The sequence below is a fragment of the Lucilia sericata genome, unplaced genomic scaffold, assembly GCF_015586225.1.
Source record: "Lucilia sericata isolate MDLA Ls3-8-SP2 unplaced genomic scaffold, ASM1558622v1 Contig000017F_arrow, whole genome shotgun sequence".
Taxonomy (NCBI): Eukaryota; Metazoa; Arthropoda; class Insecta; order Diptera; family Calliphoridae; genus Lucilia; species Lucilia sericata.
This window is the reverse complement of record NW_023994056.1, coordinates 1,181,330-1,197,200: the sequence shown is the minus strand read 5'-3', so window position 1 is coordinate 1,197,200 and position 15,871 is coordinate 1,181,330. Positions and strand designations below refer to the sequence as shown.

The 15,871-nt window shown below is 32.2% G+C and overlaps 4 protein-coding genes across 5 annotated transcripts; 2 read left to right on the top strand and 2 right to left on the bottom strand.

Annotated features, from left to right (window-relative positions):
• The first annotated feature begins 374 nt into the window (after window positions 1–374).
• LOC119606510 lies at window positions 375–2,486 on the top strand. Of its 2 annotated transcripts, XM_037960046.1 has the most exons (6): window positions 378–794; window positions 862–1,238; window positions 1,473–1,550; window positions 1,641–1,780; window positions 1,845–2,102; window positions 2,158–2,486. In XM_037960046.1, the coding sequence occupies exons 1-6, from the start codon at window positions 532–534 to the stop codon at window positions 2,296–2,298; spliced, it is 1,257 nt and encodes a 418-aa protein (XP_037815974.1). In that variant the 5' UTR covers window positions 378–531; the 3' UTR covers window positions 2,299–2,486. The 2 variants fall into 2 exon arrangements, with proteins under 2 accessions (XP_037815983.1, XP_037815974.1); XM_037960055.1 differs by lacking the exon at window positions 1,473–1,550 and having other exon boundaries at window positions 375–794.
• LOC119606525 (probable 28S ribosomal protein S26, mitochondrial) lies at window positions 2,305–3,473 on the bottom strand. The gene is made up of 3 exons (XM_037960067.1): window positions 3,136–3,473; window positions 2,783–3,071; window positions 2,305–2,715 (listed from the first exon to the last, which is right to left on the bottom strand). Exons 1-3 carry the CDS (start codon window positions 3,342–3,344, stop codon window positions 2,509–2,511), a joined length of 705 nt encoding a protein of 234 aa, XP_037815995.1. The 5' UTR covers window positions 3,345–3,473; the 3' UTR covers window positions 2,305–2,508.
• A 1,766-nt stretch (window positions 3,474–5,239) lies between these two features.
• On the bottom strand, window positions 5,240–8,054 carry LOC119606372 (UDP-glycosyltransferase UGT5). Its single transcript, XM_037959810.1, has 4 exons — window positions 7,168–8,054; window positions 6,681–7,110; window positions 6,392–6,623; window positions 5,240–6,333 (listed from the first exon to the last, which is right to left on the bottom strand). Exons 1-4 carry the CDS (start codon window positions 7,638–7,640, stop codon window positions 5,507–5,509), a joined length of 1,962 nt encoding a protein of 653 aa, XP_037815738.1. The 5' UTR covers window positions 7,641–8,054; the 3' UTR covers window positions 5,240–5,506.
• A 36-nt stretch (window positions 8,055–8,090) lies between these two features.
• LOC119606380 (sideroflexin-2) lies at window positions 8,091–14,341 on the top strand. Its single transcript, XM_037959823.1, has 7 exons — window positions 8,091–8,334; window positions 8,684–8,940; window positions 9,017–9,297; window positions 11,438–11,683; window positions 11,749–12,041; window positions 13,714–13,761; window positions 13,839–14,341. The coding sequence occupies exons 2-7, from the start codon at window positions 8,934–8,936 to the stop codon at window positions 13,948–13,950; spliced, it is 987 nt and encodes a 328-aa protein (XP_037815751.1). The 5' UTR covers window positions 8,091–8,334; window positions 8,684–8,933; the 3' UTR covers window positions 13,951–14,341.
• The last annotated feature ends 1,530 nt before the right edge of the window (window positions 14,342–15,871 follow it).

Genomic DNA, 15,871 nt, shown 5'->3' with positions numbered 1-15,871 from the left:
ATTATTTAAATTCATAAAATTGCAAAAGTCTCTTTTTAACAGCTTACCTCTAAATTTTAAATGCAAACTACAAACAGAAACTTTACAAATATAGTTTCAATATAAATAAAAATCTATTTTTATGAAAATATTTTTAAAAATATAAAAATTGGTTTCTTTTCTTATTTTTCTGACGATCGCTTTGATGGACACTCAAATAAGACTATAAATTATGGATTTATGTATTGAATTTGGTTTCAAGGCCCCTCGGAACCATAAACCCATAAAAAATTAGCTCGTGAGCAGTGAAGAGTTAAAAATTACAGCGCAGAATTGTTTTGCAAAATTTATTAAATAATTTACTCCATTTTTAAGCAACCCTGATATATTTTGACATTTGTCGTGTTTTTTTTTTTTCAAAAAACGTTGCTTTCATGTATTAAATTTAGCAGAAAAGTTTAATTGAATAAAAATAATAATTATTGCAAATAGTAAATAACGCACAAACTGCAAAATACTCTAAAGTGACGAATAAAACAATAACAAAAGCATATGTCCTCTAATAATGCCAATAACATGCCTGCCTCTACAGTGAAACCCACCTCCACGGCAGCTGTCAATGCGGCTGAAACTAATGCAACAACAAAAATTAAACGTGAGTCGTCTTCCACAACACTAATGTCCAATGGAACAGCGAAACTGTCCTCCCTAACACCGGCCCGGGATCTGACATTAGGTGGAAGAGGTGGTGGTGCAGCGGGGGCCAATAAAAAAGTATTTTTACCCAATCTTAATGTAGTGAGAAATAAAAATACGTTAGTAGATGATGAAATTATTAATTTTCAAGTGAAAAAATAAAATTTTTTGTATATCCTCCAACAGTAATGTGAAAACCTCTAAGGACACTACCCTAAGAGGTAGAGGAAGAGGTCGTGGTGCAGAACGTGGAGCTAGGGGTGGTTCGAGAGGTGGTCGCGGTGGCTCCTCCTCTTTAATACAAACGACTGGTGTTTTTTCAGAAGGTGCAGGCGCTGTCAATATACGCCAGGCCTCACGCTCCTCCGGTTATAGCCGGGATGTGGAAGACACCCCCTCGGCCATGAGAAAACCCACTTTATTGAAAAGTGAAAAGAAATTAGATATAAAGGCAGTTTTGGCGAAGGACGTAGATATTTTAAAAGCACTCGATGATGTTGAGGACGATGATGAAATAGAACAAAAGACTGATTTGGATAGAATACCTGTACAATTAAATGAAGGTAAGTTGAAAGTAAAAGATAAACGACAATGAAAGGATAACAAGAATATTAGCTGGGAGATTGGACTCTTCACTGCCGGTTATATTCTAAAAAGTCCCATATTAAGCAACATAGGATATGTTGTACCACAGACGCCTCAAATATTCCATAACAAAGTTAAAACAATAAACTTGATAGGTTTACTAATTTTCCTATAAACTTTAACCCCCTCTAACCCTTAAATCCTTTCCTAAGCTAAATGGAAATATGTTAAATCAGAGGTTAAATTGGAATCAGTGGAGGCACCGGCTTTAACAAATGACTCAAAAGAAGGTAAATTTATTAAAAACATAATTAGCAAACAGTAACAAAAACATAATTATACAAGTGCATGATTATTAATAAATGTTATTCCTCAAACAGATGCTGTAGCCATAGCTTCTCAAATGCAAGCCATGCATGTGGCTCAACACTTAGAACAACAAAATAAACCCCTACCACGTTATCCTCAAACATTAAAGGAACTGCTAGATAACTCGCAATCACAGATATTTTTAATGCAAGTAGGTTGAATTATCCTTAAAAATATGTTTATTGAAATTAGCTAAATTAAGCGCTTTTATTTAGCTGCCGGATACCCTACCCTGTGTAGAGGAAGACTCTGACTCACCGGAAACCACAGAAAAACCCTCCACCTCAGCAGATGCCTCTAAACCGGCAAATCCTAGTGAACGAAAGAAAAAACCAGTCAAAGCTAATGTCTTAAAGAAAATGGAGGAAGGTCAAGTGGGGCGTTTGATACGTTACAAATCGGGCAAAGCTAAATTAGTGCTGGGGGAAACCTATTTCGATTTGGATATGGGCATGGAAACAGGATTTTTACAGGCAAGTTTTTTTTTGTGAATTTTTCTTATAGTTTTCTGATTTTATTACTTTATAGGACTTAATGTCTATAAGCTGTAATCGTGATGAACGCAGCGGTAATATGATTAATTTAGGACCCATACAAGCCAAAATAACCGCCACTCCCGATTGGGAACAACTGCTTAAACAGCCTCTAAGTGGAGATCAACAACTGTAGCATAGATTTGTTTCACATTTAGGATTTTTCTATTTTATTATCATTATTATTTCTTATGTATGTTTGTATATACAGCTTTACAATAATGGACTACTATTGTTCGCTGCACTCCTTTGTTTTACGAAAAGAAAAATAACTTTTTTTTTAATATGCAACAATAAACAATAGTTTGTGGCTTAAAACTAAAACGTTAAGACAGATATTTCTTCTTTAGTTTTGCACTTCTAGACGATCTTCGGCTTCGGAAAGTGTCTGGAGATTTTGTCCACCTCCCGAGGTATTACCGGGTGTATTGGTGCGCCCTTGGTACATATTGCCGTGTAAGTCTATGGAGAAGTTATAGTCAACGGGATTGGCCAAAGCTTGCTCGATGGCTGTCTCAAGATTTTCACGGGTAATAAAGGTTTTGGATAATTCCTGTTCATAAATTAAAAATTTGTTTTTTTTAAAGAAGTTATTAAAGTTTTTTTTTGTTTAATTTTACCTTTTCCTTTTTAACTAAGGCCTCTATTTGTTCCATTCTCTCTTCCTCACGTTCTTTGGCTAAACGCAAACGTTCTTTAATATATTCCGCCTTTTCTTGTTTTTCCTTGGCCAAACGCTGCTCTCTCATTAGGGCAATTTCTTGATTCCATTTTTCATTCTCCTGTAAACAGCGCTGGAATTCAGCTTCTTCTTGTTCGGCTGTTAAAACAAAATGACCGGCTGTTGAAGTCTCATCCAAACGTTGATTTTCTTCTCTTAAATATTGGCGCACCGAGCGCAGTTGTGTTCTGTATTCAAAATAGAAAAGAAGTACATGTAAGACAATTCATTTTAATTCTTGCATGCACCTACTTGTAGTTATTATGCAAACGCAATAATTCGGCTTTTTCCTCAGGAGTTTGTTGTTTTCTTTCAGGCACACGGAACAATTTAGATTTGGCAGTGGGCAACCAACGGGGCTTACGTCTCCATCTAACAAACTCCAAAGCAAAACCAGATTGCCCAGTCTTGCTTTCATTTAAAGCTAAACGCTGTAAAATACCCGCAGGAGCACGCAACATATTGTTTATTTAATATTATACTTAAATTTTAAGTTTAATTAATGATTTTTGGTATTTTTATCGAAAAATTTACACATTCAATGTGTTTCAATTAAAAGCACCAAAAATATGTTACGCGATTTGACAGCTACAAAAAAGCCGAACAGCTGTTTGTGGTGTGAGAGGCGATAGAAAATTTGTTATCATTTCAGGTTGCATGACATTTAAAAAAACATAATCTACATTTAACAAAAGTTGGCAACGCAGCACTAAAATTAAAATTTAAAGAAAATATATGAAAGTTATCAAACAATCTTTGTTAAAATGTGATAAATTAAATAAATAATTAATAAGTTTTAATAACAATTAATAATTTTTTAATATAGTTGTTGCAAATTTGAATTTAAGCCTTGGCGGAAAAAGTTTTCAACAGGAAATGGCTCAAATATAATTTGACATCCACTTTCTGCAATTTCACCACCCTGTCAAAAAAGGAAATGACATTTGGTAAATGCGCCAGAAAAGGAAATGTCATTAGGTAAGTGCGCCAGAAAGGAAAATGTCATTTGGCAAATGCGCCAGAATGGGAAATGTCATTTTATAAGTGCGCCTGTTTTTTAAGCTTTTGTTAGTTTTTTCTTTACAATCGTTGCGAACAGTTTAACATCGGTCAATCGGTAGTGAAAATTTTGTGCAAAATTTATTTAAGCAAAAAAGTAAGTTATAAAATTGATTGACTATAATAAAATTATGAAAATTTATATAAGATGAAATTGTTTAACATGTAGAAAAAGAAAAATCATTAATTTTGTTGGTAATAAAAGAGATTTCTTGATTTTTGTTGTAAAGTGCTGGTTTGCCAAGTGGCTTGCAGTTTTTTTCGTTTTTTAATGATTCTCATTGCAAATAAAACTTATTATAAGCATTGATCGTACATTTATTATAGTTTTGTTGCAATTCCGCAAGTTTTTAATATATTTTTTATCAAAGAGTCAATTAGTTATGTGGTGTTGCAGTTACATACAATACCTGTCTCTGCTATTTGTTTACGGCGGTGCGCCGGAGCGCTTCTGTTTTACTTGCTATTCCTCGTTTTCGTTTTACAATTGTATTATACCACTTTTTTCCATAAACATTAGTAGTTGGCTGGCTTCCTGGCATGTTAAGGTTTGTCCAAAAGACTCTTATAACTTTTCCGTCTACTTTGATTCTCCGGCAACAGCTAAAACTAGGCAGGCTTTTCTATGAAAATACCACCTCTGTCCATAAACATTAGCAGTTGACTGGCTATCTCTCATGTTAAGGGTTGTGCAAAAGACCCTTATCACTTTTCCGTCTAGTCTGCTTGTCCGGCTGTTGTGGTAACAGTTAAAACTAGACAATTTTCCAAGCCGGAGTTTAGGTACACAACTACAAGTTGAAAATTTATACAGGATTGGACTATAAATATATTGGACAAGTTTAAGTAGGGTTGGACAATAGAATTTCTGAAAGTTATTTGGATTTCTTATTAGGTTCTTTATTCTGTTCTGTTTTTTTGTTTTCTTATGTAATCGATGAAAATTAGGCTTTTCTAGAAAATACCACCACTGTCCATAAACATTAGCAGCTAAGGTTTGGCCAAAAGACCCTTATCGCTTGCCTTCTTCTCTGAATGTTCGGCTGTTCTTGTAACAGCTAAAACTAGACAATTCGTCTTTTCTATGGAAATTCTACTTTTCTATGAAAATGCGACTTTTCTATAGAAAATTGAAAATTCTAATCGATTTGGTGAAATTTTTAATTTTAAATAAAAAGTCCGCGATTTAAACTAAAATAACTTTTTATGAAAATCTATTTCTCGAAAATATTTCTTCCAAATATGAGTAAATTACAATTTTAATTTTATAAACCAAAACAAATAACATTTTTAAAAACTTTTCATTCCAAGAATTTATTGATAAATTCATATATTAACACATAAAGATAGAGTGATGTTTTGAGTGTTTATTTTATAGTTTTGTTTATATATTTTTAAACATTAATTATACCATGTACTTAAAGCAAATACACACACACAAGAGAGTACAATGTAAAATAACAATTATTGCAAAAAGTATTTCATAAAAAACACATACATACACATAAAACAATATTATCGATTATATTAAAACTAATAAAAATGTAAGAGAAAATAAGTTTTCTCATATGTCTTTAACGTTGTCCCCGGAAACCTGATCGAAAAACGATGATTCCCTTTTAGCCAAAGGAGTAGTGGGTGCTGATGAGGAGGAAACCGAACAATTGCAACAGGAAGAGGAACTATTCGATGATAGACGTTTACGTTTTTCATTTACATCGGAATTTCTACGTTTGCCCATAGGTCTCATTAGGACATCCACATTGTCTTCTGTATTTTCCACACGCTGCTGTTTGTTATTACTGCAATTTCGAGGTGTTGTGTTAGATGTTGTTAGGAACTCGTTAACTTTGCAATAATAACGATGATTATTTTGTTGTTGATTGAGTAAATTAAGTTTAGTTTGATTTTGATAAGAACGTTTTAATATACAACTGGTCAGTAGAAAGGGAATGGCTAAGATGGCTAATAGACCCAAAATCAAGGTAAACATAACATCGATTAGTATAGAATTCCAGAAATTTAAATGGTGAGAGTGAGGCTTAAGATAATCTAAACCATTTGTAGTCAAAGTCATCTCTATGGCATTAAGAGTTCTTGTTAAGGGACTCATGTGGTCTAGATTTTGCAGTAACTGTTGTTTTAATTCCAAAATAGATGGTTGATATTGGGATTTGTCTTGTAATAGTTGTTGTATGGCATACATTAATTGATCATAGGCCAAATCGTTGTAATTAAGTTTGTAGGCGGCATTTTGTTGAGAAAGTTTTTCTGTTAAGACACATTGTTCCGGAGTAATGGGTATAGCCAGTATATATTTCTCGTAAAACAAGGCTTCGGTAATGCTCATAAAACCACCGGAGGTGATGAAGATTTTAACGTTTTTGTGGGCTAAAGTTGAGTAATGTAAAATGATTATTATGAAAGATTTATATGTGTCTAAACTTACCCAATATTGCCTGTTGGGACCACCAATTGTGTAACATTATTTGTTTGCTAATATTCAATGTTAAAGGCAATGAGTCTTGTTCATCGTATTTGATTATAAAACGCATATCCGGCAGTGTTTCAAAAACATCAAAAAATAGTTGTAGTTTTTCCAAGGGAAAATCATAAATATTGGCACCAAAGCTCAGGTAAATCACTCCCTGATTAGCTCCTTCTATAAATTCCCTAATATGCTAAAAAAAGTTAACTTTATTAGCTAAAAAGATTTAAAGCTCCTTCCCCCAACTTACATTTGGCAATTCTAATTGCTCTTCAGTGGTTTTCAAATGTATACCCGCAATACTCAACATATTGGGTAGAAATGCCCTTGGATATTGCAGTACTGGATGTGTATTTATTAAGGCCAATGATAGATTTTCAGTCAGTTCTTTATGGTGGGGTAGTTCTTTGCACCAGTTGGCAAGTTGACATAGTGGTTCAAAATGTTTCGTATAAACAGCCTGTTGTGAGATCATATGGAAAAAGGAATAGGTTAATTTTTCAAACATGGCCATCATAGTATTGACACAACGCTGCCAAAAGGACATGTGTTTGGCGTAAGGCAAAAAATTACTAGGATCCAAGGCAGCATTTTGAGGATTGCCAAAACGTTGATTTAACCAGGTATTCGAGCCACTGGGACTTAATACCACAGTGGGTATTTGATAGTAGAAAGACAAACTGCAAAAGAAATATATTAGTGAAAGAAATATAAGTTTATTTTTGACTGCAACTTACCCCAATAAGGCATCACTTAAAAATAAGTCTACTATAAGTAAATCAAACTTTTGTGGCGACTGCAGCATTTCCTTTACTTGTGAATTCTGCAATAAATTATCGGTATTACTGGTGGTGGCATACATTAGGCGTGTAAAATGTTCCATAACAGATTTATCATGCATTTCTTGCAAATCAAACGACAAACCCATTTCCAGCCAATTGTTTAGCAAACCCTCTACTTTTATTTCACGAAATTTTTCTTTGGTCATATTACCCCTTGTCAAGTTATCCATTTCATAGGGACTTATTAAGGTCACTGTATGATTATGCTGCTCCACTAATTGCGTTAGTATATAATGACCAAATAGATAATGGGATTTCCAAACACTAGGCATTACAGCCAAGATATGAGCACCCTGACAAAGCCAGGTGGGAGTTGCTAGTATGATATATAAAACCTGTAAACTCCATAATGTAAAAATGTTGGTCATTTTAATGCCTTCTTTTAGTTGTTCTTTTTTTATTTATTGTTTCGGCATTCCTTTGGGTATGACAGAATAATTATGTTGATATGTAGGTGTGCTGCTGCTGCGTTTTTAAGTTGATAGTCTGGTTTTTGCCATCCCCTCCCTAGAAGTTAATCCTGTTTGTTTTTTGCGTTTCAAAGTTTTTAAAAGCTAAATTTTTGGAAAAACTTTTTTTATTACTTGATTTCACACTTGTTTTACATAATGTTGTGCATAAGAAAACTATATTAATTTGTTTAGTTGTTATATATTTTTTTTTTGCAAAATGTAATAATGATTTTTTTCTTAGTTTGTTTGTCGTGAATGTGAATTGCAAAATATGTATGAGAATTATAAACAAAACAAGAAAAATATAGCAACCCCACAATAATCTGTGACAAAAGAAGCAGCAACAATAAAAACAACAACAATAACAATGTAAACAAATGTCAAGCAGACAGCTGTTTCGTGTGCTGCAAAAAGTTACCCAATCAGGTTGTTAAAAGTTTAAGAAAAACAATTTCATATGGCAACTCTCATGTTTCTTAACAGCTGTTTATGTCAAGCATGCGCTATAAACAAACAAATTTACAACAAGCAAAAAAATAATGGAAGAATAGATAAAATAAGAAGAAAAAACAAAAGTTACTGTTTTAACCGGAAAGTCAACAACAAAACGGTAAGTTTTAGCGGAAATTTCTAATTGGAATTTTAAACAATTTTTTAACAAAAATGTAATAATTAAATCGGCAAATATTTAAAACCCACAAATTTAAAATTTATGCTCAAAGAAATAATTGTTATGTTAAAAAAATGGCTAGACTAAAAAAAACAAAAATTGGACAATTGCCAAAGTATTTATATTGAAAACTAAACATTTTTTCTATTTGCTGAAAAAAAAGAAATGAAAAGTGTAAGTTTTTTCTCAACTAGAGAAATAAAGGCTAACTAACTAAATAATTAAAACGTTTCTAACAAAGTGTAAGATTTTCTTTAAATGTTTTTTTTTCTAATCTTTTTTTTCATAGAACTAAAATAAACAAACTATAAATTTTAGTTGATAAACACAAGCAGCTAGTAAGACACAAGACAAGGTCGTGCGTGCAACACAATAATACCCCACCAGTTGGTTTGTGGAAAAGTAAAATTAAAAAATCAAAAACGCATTAAATTACGTAATTATCCAAAACCAGTGGCAAGGAATACATCAAATAAAATAAATTATTCATCTACCTTGTATAATTAATACTTGTTGGGTTTAAAACAAATTGTAATAAAATGCAAAGTAAGTGTACTTGACAATGTTATAGAAAATCGATAATAAATTTCTGTTTATTTACATTTATGTGTGATTTTTGCAGATTTACTTACTCCCCGCATTGATGTTGACAAACCTTTATATGATTTATCTACCTTTGTCGGTCGTTTTAGGCATTTTGCCTGGATGACTGATCCACGCACTGTCATTGTGTCCAGTGACAAATTAATGCAAGCCAAACAGTTTGTTGAAAACTATCGCCAAGGCCAAGAACCTGCAGGCACCACTTCCGAAAAAGTTAAATATGCCATGAAATTGTATAATTCTGCCTTTCATCCCGATACCGGAGAGTTGCAAAACTTTTGCGGACGCATGAGTTTTCAAGTAAGTATTATAAATCAATATGTATGTATGTGTACCTAATATACAAGCACATACACGTATTTACTTAATACTGACAATTATTGCAAACGAGTCTTTTGTTAAGTGATTAAAGCAATTGCTGCCCCTCATCAATTAGTTGTACATTCTGTATATAGAAAGAGTACCAGCAATTGCATACTACTACATACAATAGTTGTCATTTATTTGCCCTACAGAAGGCCATGAAGCGTGAACAAATTTGTGTTGGTTTAAAATGGAAGTACATTTCAGTTGTAGTTCGGTTATAGTCCAATTCTTGTTCAGTTCTAGATCAGTTCTAGATCAGTTCTAGTTCAGTTCTAGTCAGTTCTAGTTCAGTTCTAGTTCAGTTCTAGTTCAGTTCTAGTTCAGTTCTAGTTCAGTTCTAGTTCAGTTCTAGTTCAGTTCTAGTTCAGTTCTAGTTCAGTTCTAGTTCAGTTCTAGTTCAGTTCTAGTTCAGTTCTAGTTCAGTTCTAGTTCAGTTCTAGTTCAGTTCTAGTTCAGTTCTAGTTCAGTTCTAGTTCAGTTCTAGTTCAGTTCTAGTTCAGTTCTAGTTCAGTTCTAGTTCAGTTCTAGTTCAGTTCTAGTTCAGTTCTAGTTCAGTTCTAGTTCAGTTCTAGTTCAGTTCTAGTTCAGTTCTAGTTTAGTTCTAGTTTAGTTCTAGTTCAGTTCTAGTTCAGTTCTAGTTCAGTTCTAGTTCAGTTCTAGTTCAGTTCTAGTTCAGTTCTAGTTCAGTTCTAGTTTAGTTCTAGTTTAGTTCTAGTTTAGTTTTAGCTCAGTTTTAGCTCAGTTCTAGTTCAGTTCTAGTTCAGTTCTACTTCAGTTCTAGTACAGTTCTAGTTCAGTTCGAGTTCAGTTCTAGTTCAGTTCTAGTTCAGTTCTAGTTCAGTTCTAGTTCAGTTCTAGTTCAGTTCTAGTTCAGTTCTAGTTCAGTTCTAGTTCAGTTCTAGTTCAGTTCTAGTTCAGTTCTAGTTCAGTTCTAGTTCAGTTCTAGTTCAGTTCTAGTTCAGTTCTAGTTCAGTTCTAGTTCAGTTCTAGTTCAGTTCTAGTTCAGTTCTAGTTCAGTTCTAGTTCAGTTCTAGTTCAGTTCTAGTTCAGTTCTAGTTCAGTTCTAGTTCAGTTCTAGTTTCAGTTCTAGTTCAGTTCTAGTCAGTTCTAGTTCAGTTCTAGTTCAGTTCTAGTTCAGTTCTAGTTCAGTTCTAGTTCAGTTCTAGTTCAGTTCTAGTTCAGTTCTAGTTCAGTTCTACTTCAGTTCTAGTTCAGTTCTAATTCAGTTCTAGTCAGTTCTAGTTCAGTTCTAGTTCAGTTCTAGTTCAGTTCTAGTTCAGTTCTAGTTCAGTTCTAGTTCAGTTCTAGTTCAGTTCTAGTTCAGTTCTAGTTCAGTTCTAGTTCAGTTCTAGTTCAGTTCTAGTTCAGTTCTAGTTCAGTTCTAGTTCAGTTCTAGTTCAGTTCTAGTTCAGTTCTAGTTCAGTTCTAGTTCAGTTCTAGTTCAGTTCTAGTTCAGTTCTAGTTAGTTCAGTTCTAGTTCAGTTCTAGTTCAGTTCTAGTTCAGTTCTAGTTCAGTTCTAGTTCAGTTCTAGTTCAGTTCTAGTGTCAGTTCTAGTTCAGTGCTAGATTCCAGTTTCTAGTTCAAGTTCTAGTTCAGTTCTAACAGTTCTGTTCTATCTGTTAAAATGCTAGTCTGTTCTATCTTTTAAAATAGCATTATTACAATATTCGAATAAGCTTTTGTAAGTCTATTTTATCAAACTCTTTTTTATCTAAACAAGAAAATAATCTATATGAAAACCTCTATCTAATTTTATCGCATAAAAACCATGAATCAATATGATTTAATTCTAAGCATTTATTATGTTATTTTGGCATCTCTTAACACTAATGAGAAAAGAGGGCACGTTTGAAAAGAAAAAAAAGTCTCGTGATTTCTAATGGCAATGAATATGACGTGACGTATGTAAATGATAGTGATGGCAATTGTTGAAACATTGCCAAATTTGTGCTAGTATGTAGTGTTATTTAGTAGGTTTATTTATAAATAAATGTTTAACACATTAACTATAAATGCTTACACAAATAAATTTAATTGTAATTTACACTAACTGAAATGTTGTTGTTTCTATAGGTACCCGGTGGCATGTTGATTACGGGTGGCATGTTGGCATTTTATCGCACAGTACCAGCTGTTGTTTTATGGCAATTTATCAATCAGTCTTTTAATGCTGTTGTCAATTATACAAATCGTAATGCTAATTCACCAACGTCCGTAACACAGTTGGGAGTGGCCTATGTCTCGGCCACTACCTCGGCTTTAGTAGCAGCCATTGGTTGTAAAAATTATTGGAGTAAGAGAGCTTCGCCTATATTTCAGGTTTGTTTTAAATACATATTGCCTTTTAAATCTATATATATATAAAAAGTCCTTTTTTTCTATAGAGATTTGTGCCTTTTGCTGCAGTGGCTGCTGCTAATTGTGTTAATATTCCTTTAATGCGTCAAAATGAAATTATCAATGGTATAGAGGTTAAAGATGAAAATGGCAATAATGTCGGTAAAAGTCGCGTTGCCGCTGTTAAAGGCATTAGCCAAGTGGTTTTCTCACGTATTGTTATGGCAGCTCCGGGTATGTTAGTTTTACCCTTTATTATGGAACGTGTCGAGAAACTGCCTGTATATAGAAGAGTTAAATGGCTGAATGCACCCTTCCAAACAGCTTTAGTGGGATGTTTGTAAGTACCCAAAGATTTTTATATATTTTCATTATAATTTTTTCGTATATCATTTGCATTTTAAACATTTCGAGCTTCTTAAAGGAGTAACATTTATCAAAATAATTTAACACTTATTAATTTTTTAAATTTAAAAAGAATTTCCCTACAATTTCTAATATGCTTATAAATCTATAAACGATTGTTGTATATGGAAATTTTTTATTGGATTTATGATCTTTATTTTGTGTGCGCTTTAAATTATGTCCAAATTCTAACAATTTGTGTCGCTTTTTTGATTGATTTTGCATGGCTAGAACTGAATTACAATAGAACCTGCACAGAACTAGAACTGAACTAGAACTGAACTAAAACTGAACTAGAACTGAACTAGAACTGAACTAGAACTGAACTAGAACTGAACTAGAACTGAACTAGACTGAACTAGACTGAACTAGAACTGAACTAGAACTGAACTAGAACTGAACTAGACTGAACTAGAACTGAACTAGAACTGAACTAGAACTGAACTAGAACTGAACTAGAAACTGAACTAGAACTGAACTAGAACTGAACTAGAACTGAACTAGAACTGAACTAGAACTGAACTAGAACTGAACTAGAATGAACTAGAACTGAAACTAGAACTGAACTAGAACTGAACTAGAACTGAACTAGAACTGAACTAGAACTGAACTAGAACTGAACTAGAACTGAACTAGAACTGAACTAGAACTGAACTAGAACTGAACTAGAACTGAACTAGAACTGAACTAGAACTGAGAACTGAACTAGAACTGAACTAGAACTGAACTAGAACTGAACTAGAACTGAACTAGAACTGAACTAGAACTGAACTAGAACTGAACTAGAACTGAACTAGAACTGAACTAGAACTGAACTAGAACTGAACTAGAACTGAACTAGAACTGAACTAGAACTGAACTAGAACTGAACTAGAACTGAACTAGAACTGAACTAGAACTGAACTAGAACTGAACTAGAACTGAACTAGAACTGAACTAGAACTGAACTAGAACTGAACTAGAACTGAACTAGAACTGAACTAGAACTGAACTAGAACTGAACTAGAACTGAACTAGAACTGAACTAGAACTGAACTAGAACTGAACTAGAACTGAACTAGAACTGAACTAGAACTGAACTAGAACTGAACTAGAACTGAACTAGAACTGAACTAGAACTGAACTAGAACTGAACTAGAACTGAACTAGAACTGAACTAGAACTGAACTAGAACTGAACTAGAACTGAACTGAACTAGAACTGAACTAGAACTGAACTAGAACTGAACTAGAACTGAACTAGAACTGAACTAGAACTGAACTAGAACTGAACTAGAACTGAAATAGAATTGAACTAAAACTAAGCAAGAGCTGTTCTAGATATTTCTTTTTGCATTTTTTAAACCTAAACTTTCTAGAAAATTTGTCCATCTAACTTTGTTTCACCACCTGCTTGGTTCCAACGAATCCCCTGCTTAATTATCTATTATAATTTAAATTCTTTGTTTAATTAAAAATCATTTTATCTAAAAAGCATTGCTTACTAATCCCACCAGCATTAACAGCTTTAAAACATTTTCATTTGTCATTCCTCATATTTTTTTGTTTCATTTCCAAATGAATTAAAAAACTGAACTTTAAATTAATTTAAAACTTCAATTTTACCAGCTTACTCTTTATGGTGCCAACAGCGTGTGCCTTATTCCCACAAACATGGTAGGTTTTCTATATTTTCTGTTAAAAAAAAAACTTCTGTTTATTCAAACAAAATTTTTCGATTCTTTTCTGTGCAGTTCTTTAAGCACTTCCACCATGCAGCGTTTCGAACCTGAACTCTATGAGGAAATGAAACAGACCACTAATGGTAATATACCCTCCAAAGTATACTTTAACAAGGGTTTGTAAAGTATACCCACGAATCGGCGAATAAAATCCTAGTAACAAAGACAATATTAACTAGTCTAGAAAAAAAGGCTACGAAAACCTATAAAAGGTTTATATAACAGTTAAAAGCATTTACTTTGAAAATGTTCCAAGTTTTTTAAATAGACTTTTAGTTTTATAAAGGCTTACAAATAATTAAAAACTGTGTGTTAATTTTTTGTTTTACAATTTTTTTTTTTTTAAATTGTGTGGTACAGTATTCTATATGTTTTTATCAAAATTTTGTTTAATTTCACAAATTGGCATAGAGTTTTTTTTAAGAATGTGTTATATGCGTATAAAAGTGTTCAATAACTATGTCTTTAAGTTTTGTTTTTTTAAACAATAAAGTTTATTGCTCTGATAATTATAATAAATTATTTGAAATTCCCCTTTCCCTTTGCGTTAAGGTAAGCTGTCATCAATTTTTGTGTTTTTTCTTTAAGAATCTTTATTATTTTTCAAAATATTTTGGTTTTTACAAGTTTTACAAATGTGCAAAAATGTTAAGATTTGTTTGTTTTTTTCTTATAAATTTTTCTTTTGTTTTTTTTTTTTCTAATAATTTGGCCTCGTTTTTAAATAGTGTTTTCATATTTCAGTTTTGTTTTATTTTATAAGGTAAAAAGTTTTTTTAACACCAACTATTATTTATACATATTTTTGTAAAAAAAGGAAAAACAAATTTTTTCAATTTCAAGTTGTTTTTTTTTAATTTCAATTTAGTTGTTTTTTAGTTTAACTAAATACATATGTATGTATGTATTTTATTTAATTTTTTCAAAACAACTACAACCATTTGGAAAAGCTTTTGCTTAGCTTTTCTTAATTAATGTGTTTTTTTTTTTAATATGAAAAAGAAAAAATGTTTTCTTTAATACTTTTTTTTTTAATTTTAGGTGGTTTTTTATATAACTTTCTTTGTTTAGTCCATTATGTTTTTTGTATTTAGTTTTTTATTTAAATTTTTATGCAATGAATAATGTTTCAACTTAAGTGGGTTGCTTTTTTCTCTAATATTTTGTTTACACAGCCTTTTATATTTATAATATATATTTTTCTTTTTAAAACGCCCTGATTTAATAATATAGTTCCTTTGTACAAATTCCAAATAATATGTTATTTCTGGGTTTATTAACTAAAATTTTAAATTCAAAGTTTTAGGAGATTTTTTTAATTTGTAACTTCTTAGGAAGCGCAGAAGTATATGGAAGAAGTAGAAAAATTAAAGTTATTAACTTTGTAATTGCTATAAACTTTGTATTGATTACACAGGTTACACAGGATTGAGTTGCGCTAAATCTGTAGCATTTACCCAATACATCGGTTTTATGAAATTAGGTTAGGTTTCACAGTTTGCATACTACCAAGAGTATAACTATATTTGGATCCTGGAACTTCTTTTTTTCTATTGCCTGTAAGAGAAATAATGGAAAGGAAATTGAAAGAGGGAGAGAGGGAAAAAAACTTAGAATCATTGGGAATTCTAAAACTTTGAAAACACGATGTATTTAACATACGTTTTGTTTTCAAATCGAGTTACGAAGTAATCCCCCAGATAGATCAGCAAAATATGTCGACTCTAAAGTTTGGTAACGAATTGTTTCCGGACAGAAGATGAATGATTGTTTCTTCTTCATTCTCACTTTGAAAACTTCTAGAGAAGTCATTATAAGGAAGACACATGTGCCTGGTATGGTTTCCAAATTTGCAATGACCACTAATAACTGATAAAAGTGTGTTCAAATGTTATACTAGGCGGGATATTTTATGCACTTTCTTATCTCATAATCAAACGCATTTTTCGTCATATTCGAGACGTTATAACAGCGCGAATTCCTGTTTATTAGTACACATTTTTATGCCATCTGGAAGTTCTATGTATTAGTTTCAAAATAAAGCT

Bases quoted from the DNA above. Each gene is read 5' to 3' on its own strand.
- LOC119606510 (XM_037960046.1), top strand. From the start codon at position 532: ATGTCCTCTAATAATGCCAATAACATGCCTGCCTCTACAGTGAAACCC. The intron at 1,551-1,640 runs GTAAATTTATTA...TTCCTCAAACAG, and splicing joins AACAAATGACTCAAAAGAAG to ATGCTGTAGCCATAGCTTCT. The intron at 2,103-2,157 runs GCAAGTTTTTTT...ATTACTTTATAG, and splicing joins TGGAAACAGGATTTTTACAG to GACTTAATGTCTATAAGCTG.
- LOC119606525 (XM_037960067.1), bottom strand. From the start codon at position 3,344: ATGTTGCGTGCTCCTGCGGGTATTTTACAGCGTTTAGCTTTAAATGAA. The intron at 3,072-3,135 runs GTAGGTGCATGC...TTTTGAATACAG, and splicing joins CGTTTGCATAATAACTACAA to AACACAACTGCGCTCGGTGC. The intron at 2,716-2,782 runs GTAAAATTAAAC...ATTTATGAACAG, and splicing joins CCTTAGTTAAAAAGGAAAAG to GAATTATCCAAAACCTTTAT.
- LOC119606372 (XM_037959810.1), bottom strand. From the start codon at position 7,640: ATGACCAACATTTTTACATTATGGAGTTTACAGGTTTTATATATCATA. The intron at 7,111-7,167 runs GTAAGTTGCAGT...TTTCTTTTGCAG, and splicing joins TTAAGTGATGCCTTATTGGG to TTTGTCTTTCTACTATCAAA. The intron at 6,334-6,391 runs GTAAGTTTAGAC...ACTCAACTTTAG, and splicing joins GTCCCAACAGGCAATATTGG to CCCACAAAAACGTTAAAATC.
- LOC119606380 (XM_037959823.1), top strand. The intron at 9,298-11,437 runs GTAAGTATTATA...TTGTTTCTATAG, and splicing joins GCGGACGCATGAGTTTTCAA to GTACCCGGTGGCATGTTGAT. The intron at 13,762-13,838 runs GTAGGTTTTCTA...TTTTCTGTGCAG, and splicing joins GCCTTATTCCCACAAACATG to TTCTTTAAGCACTTCCACCA.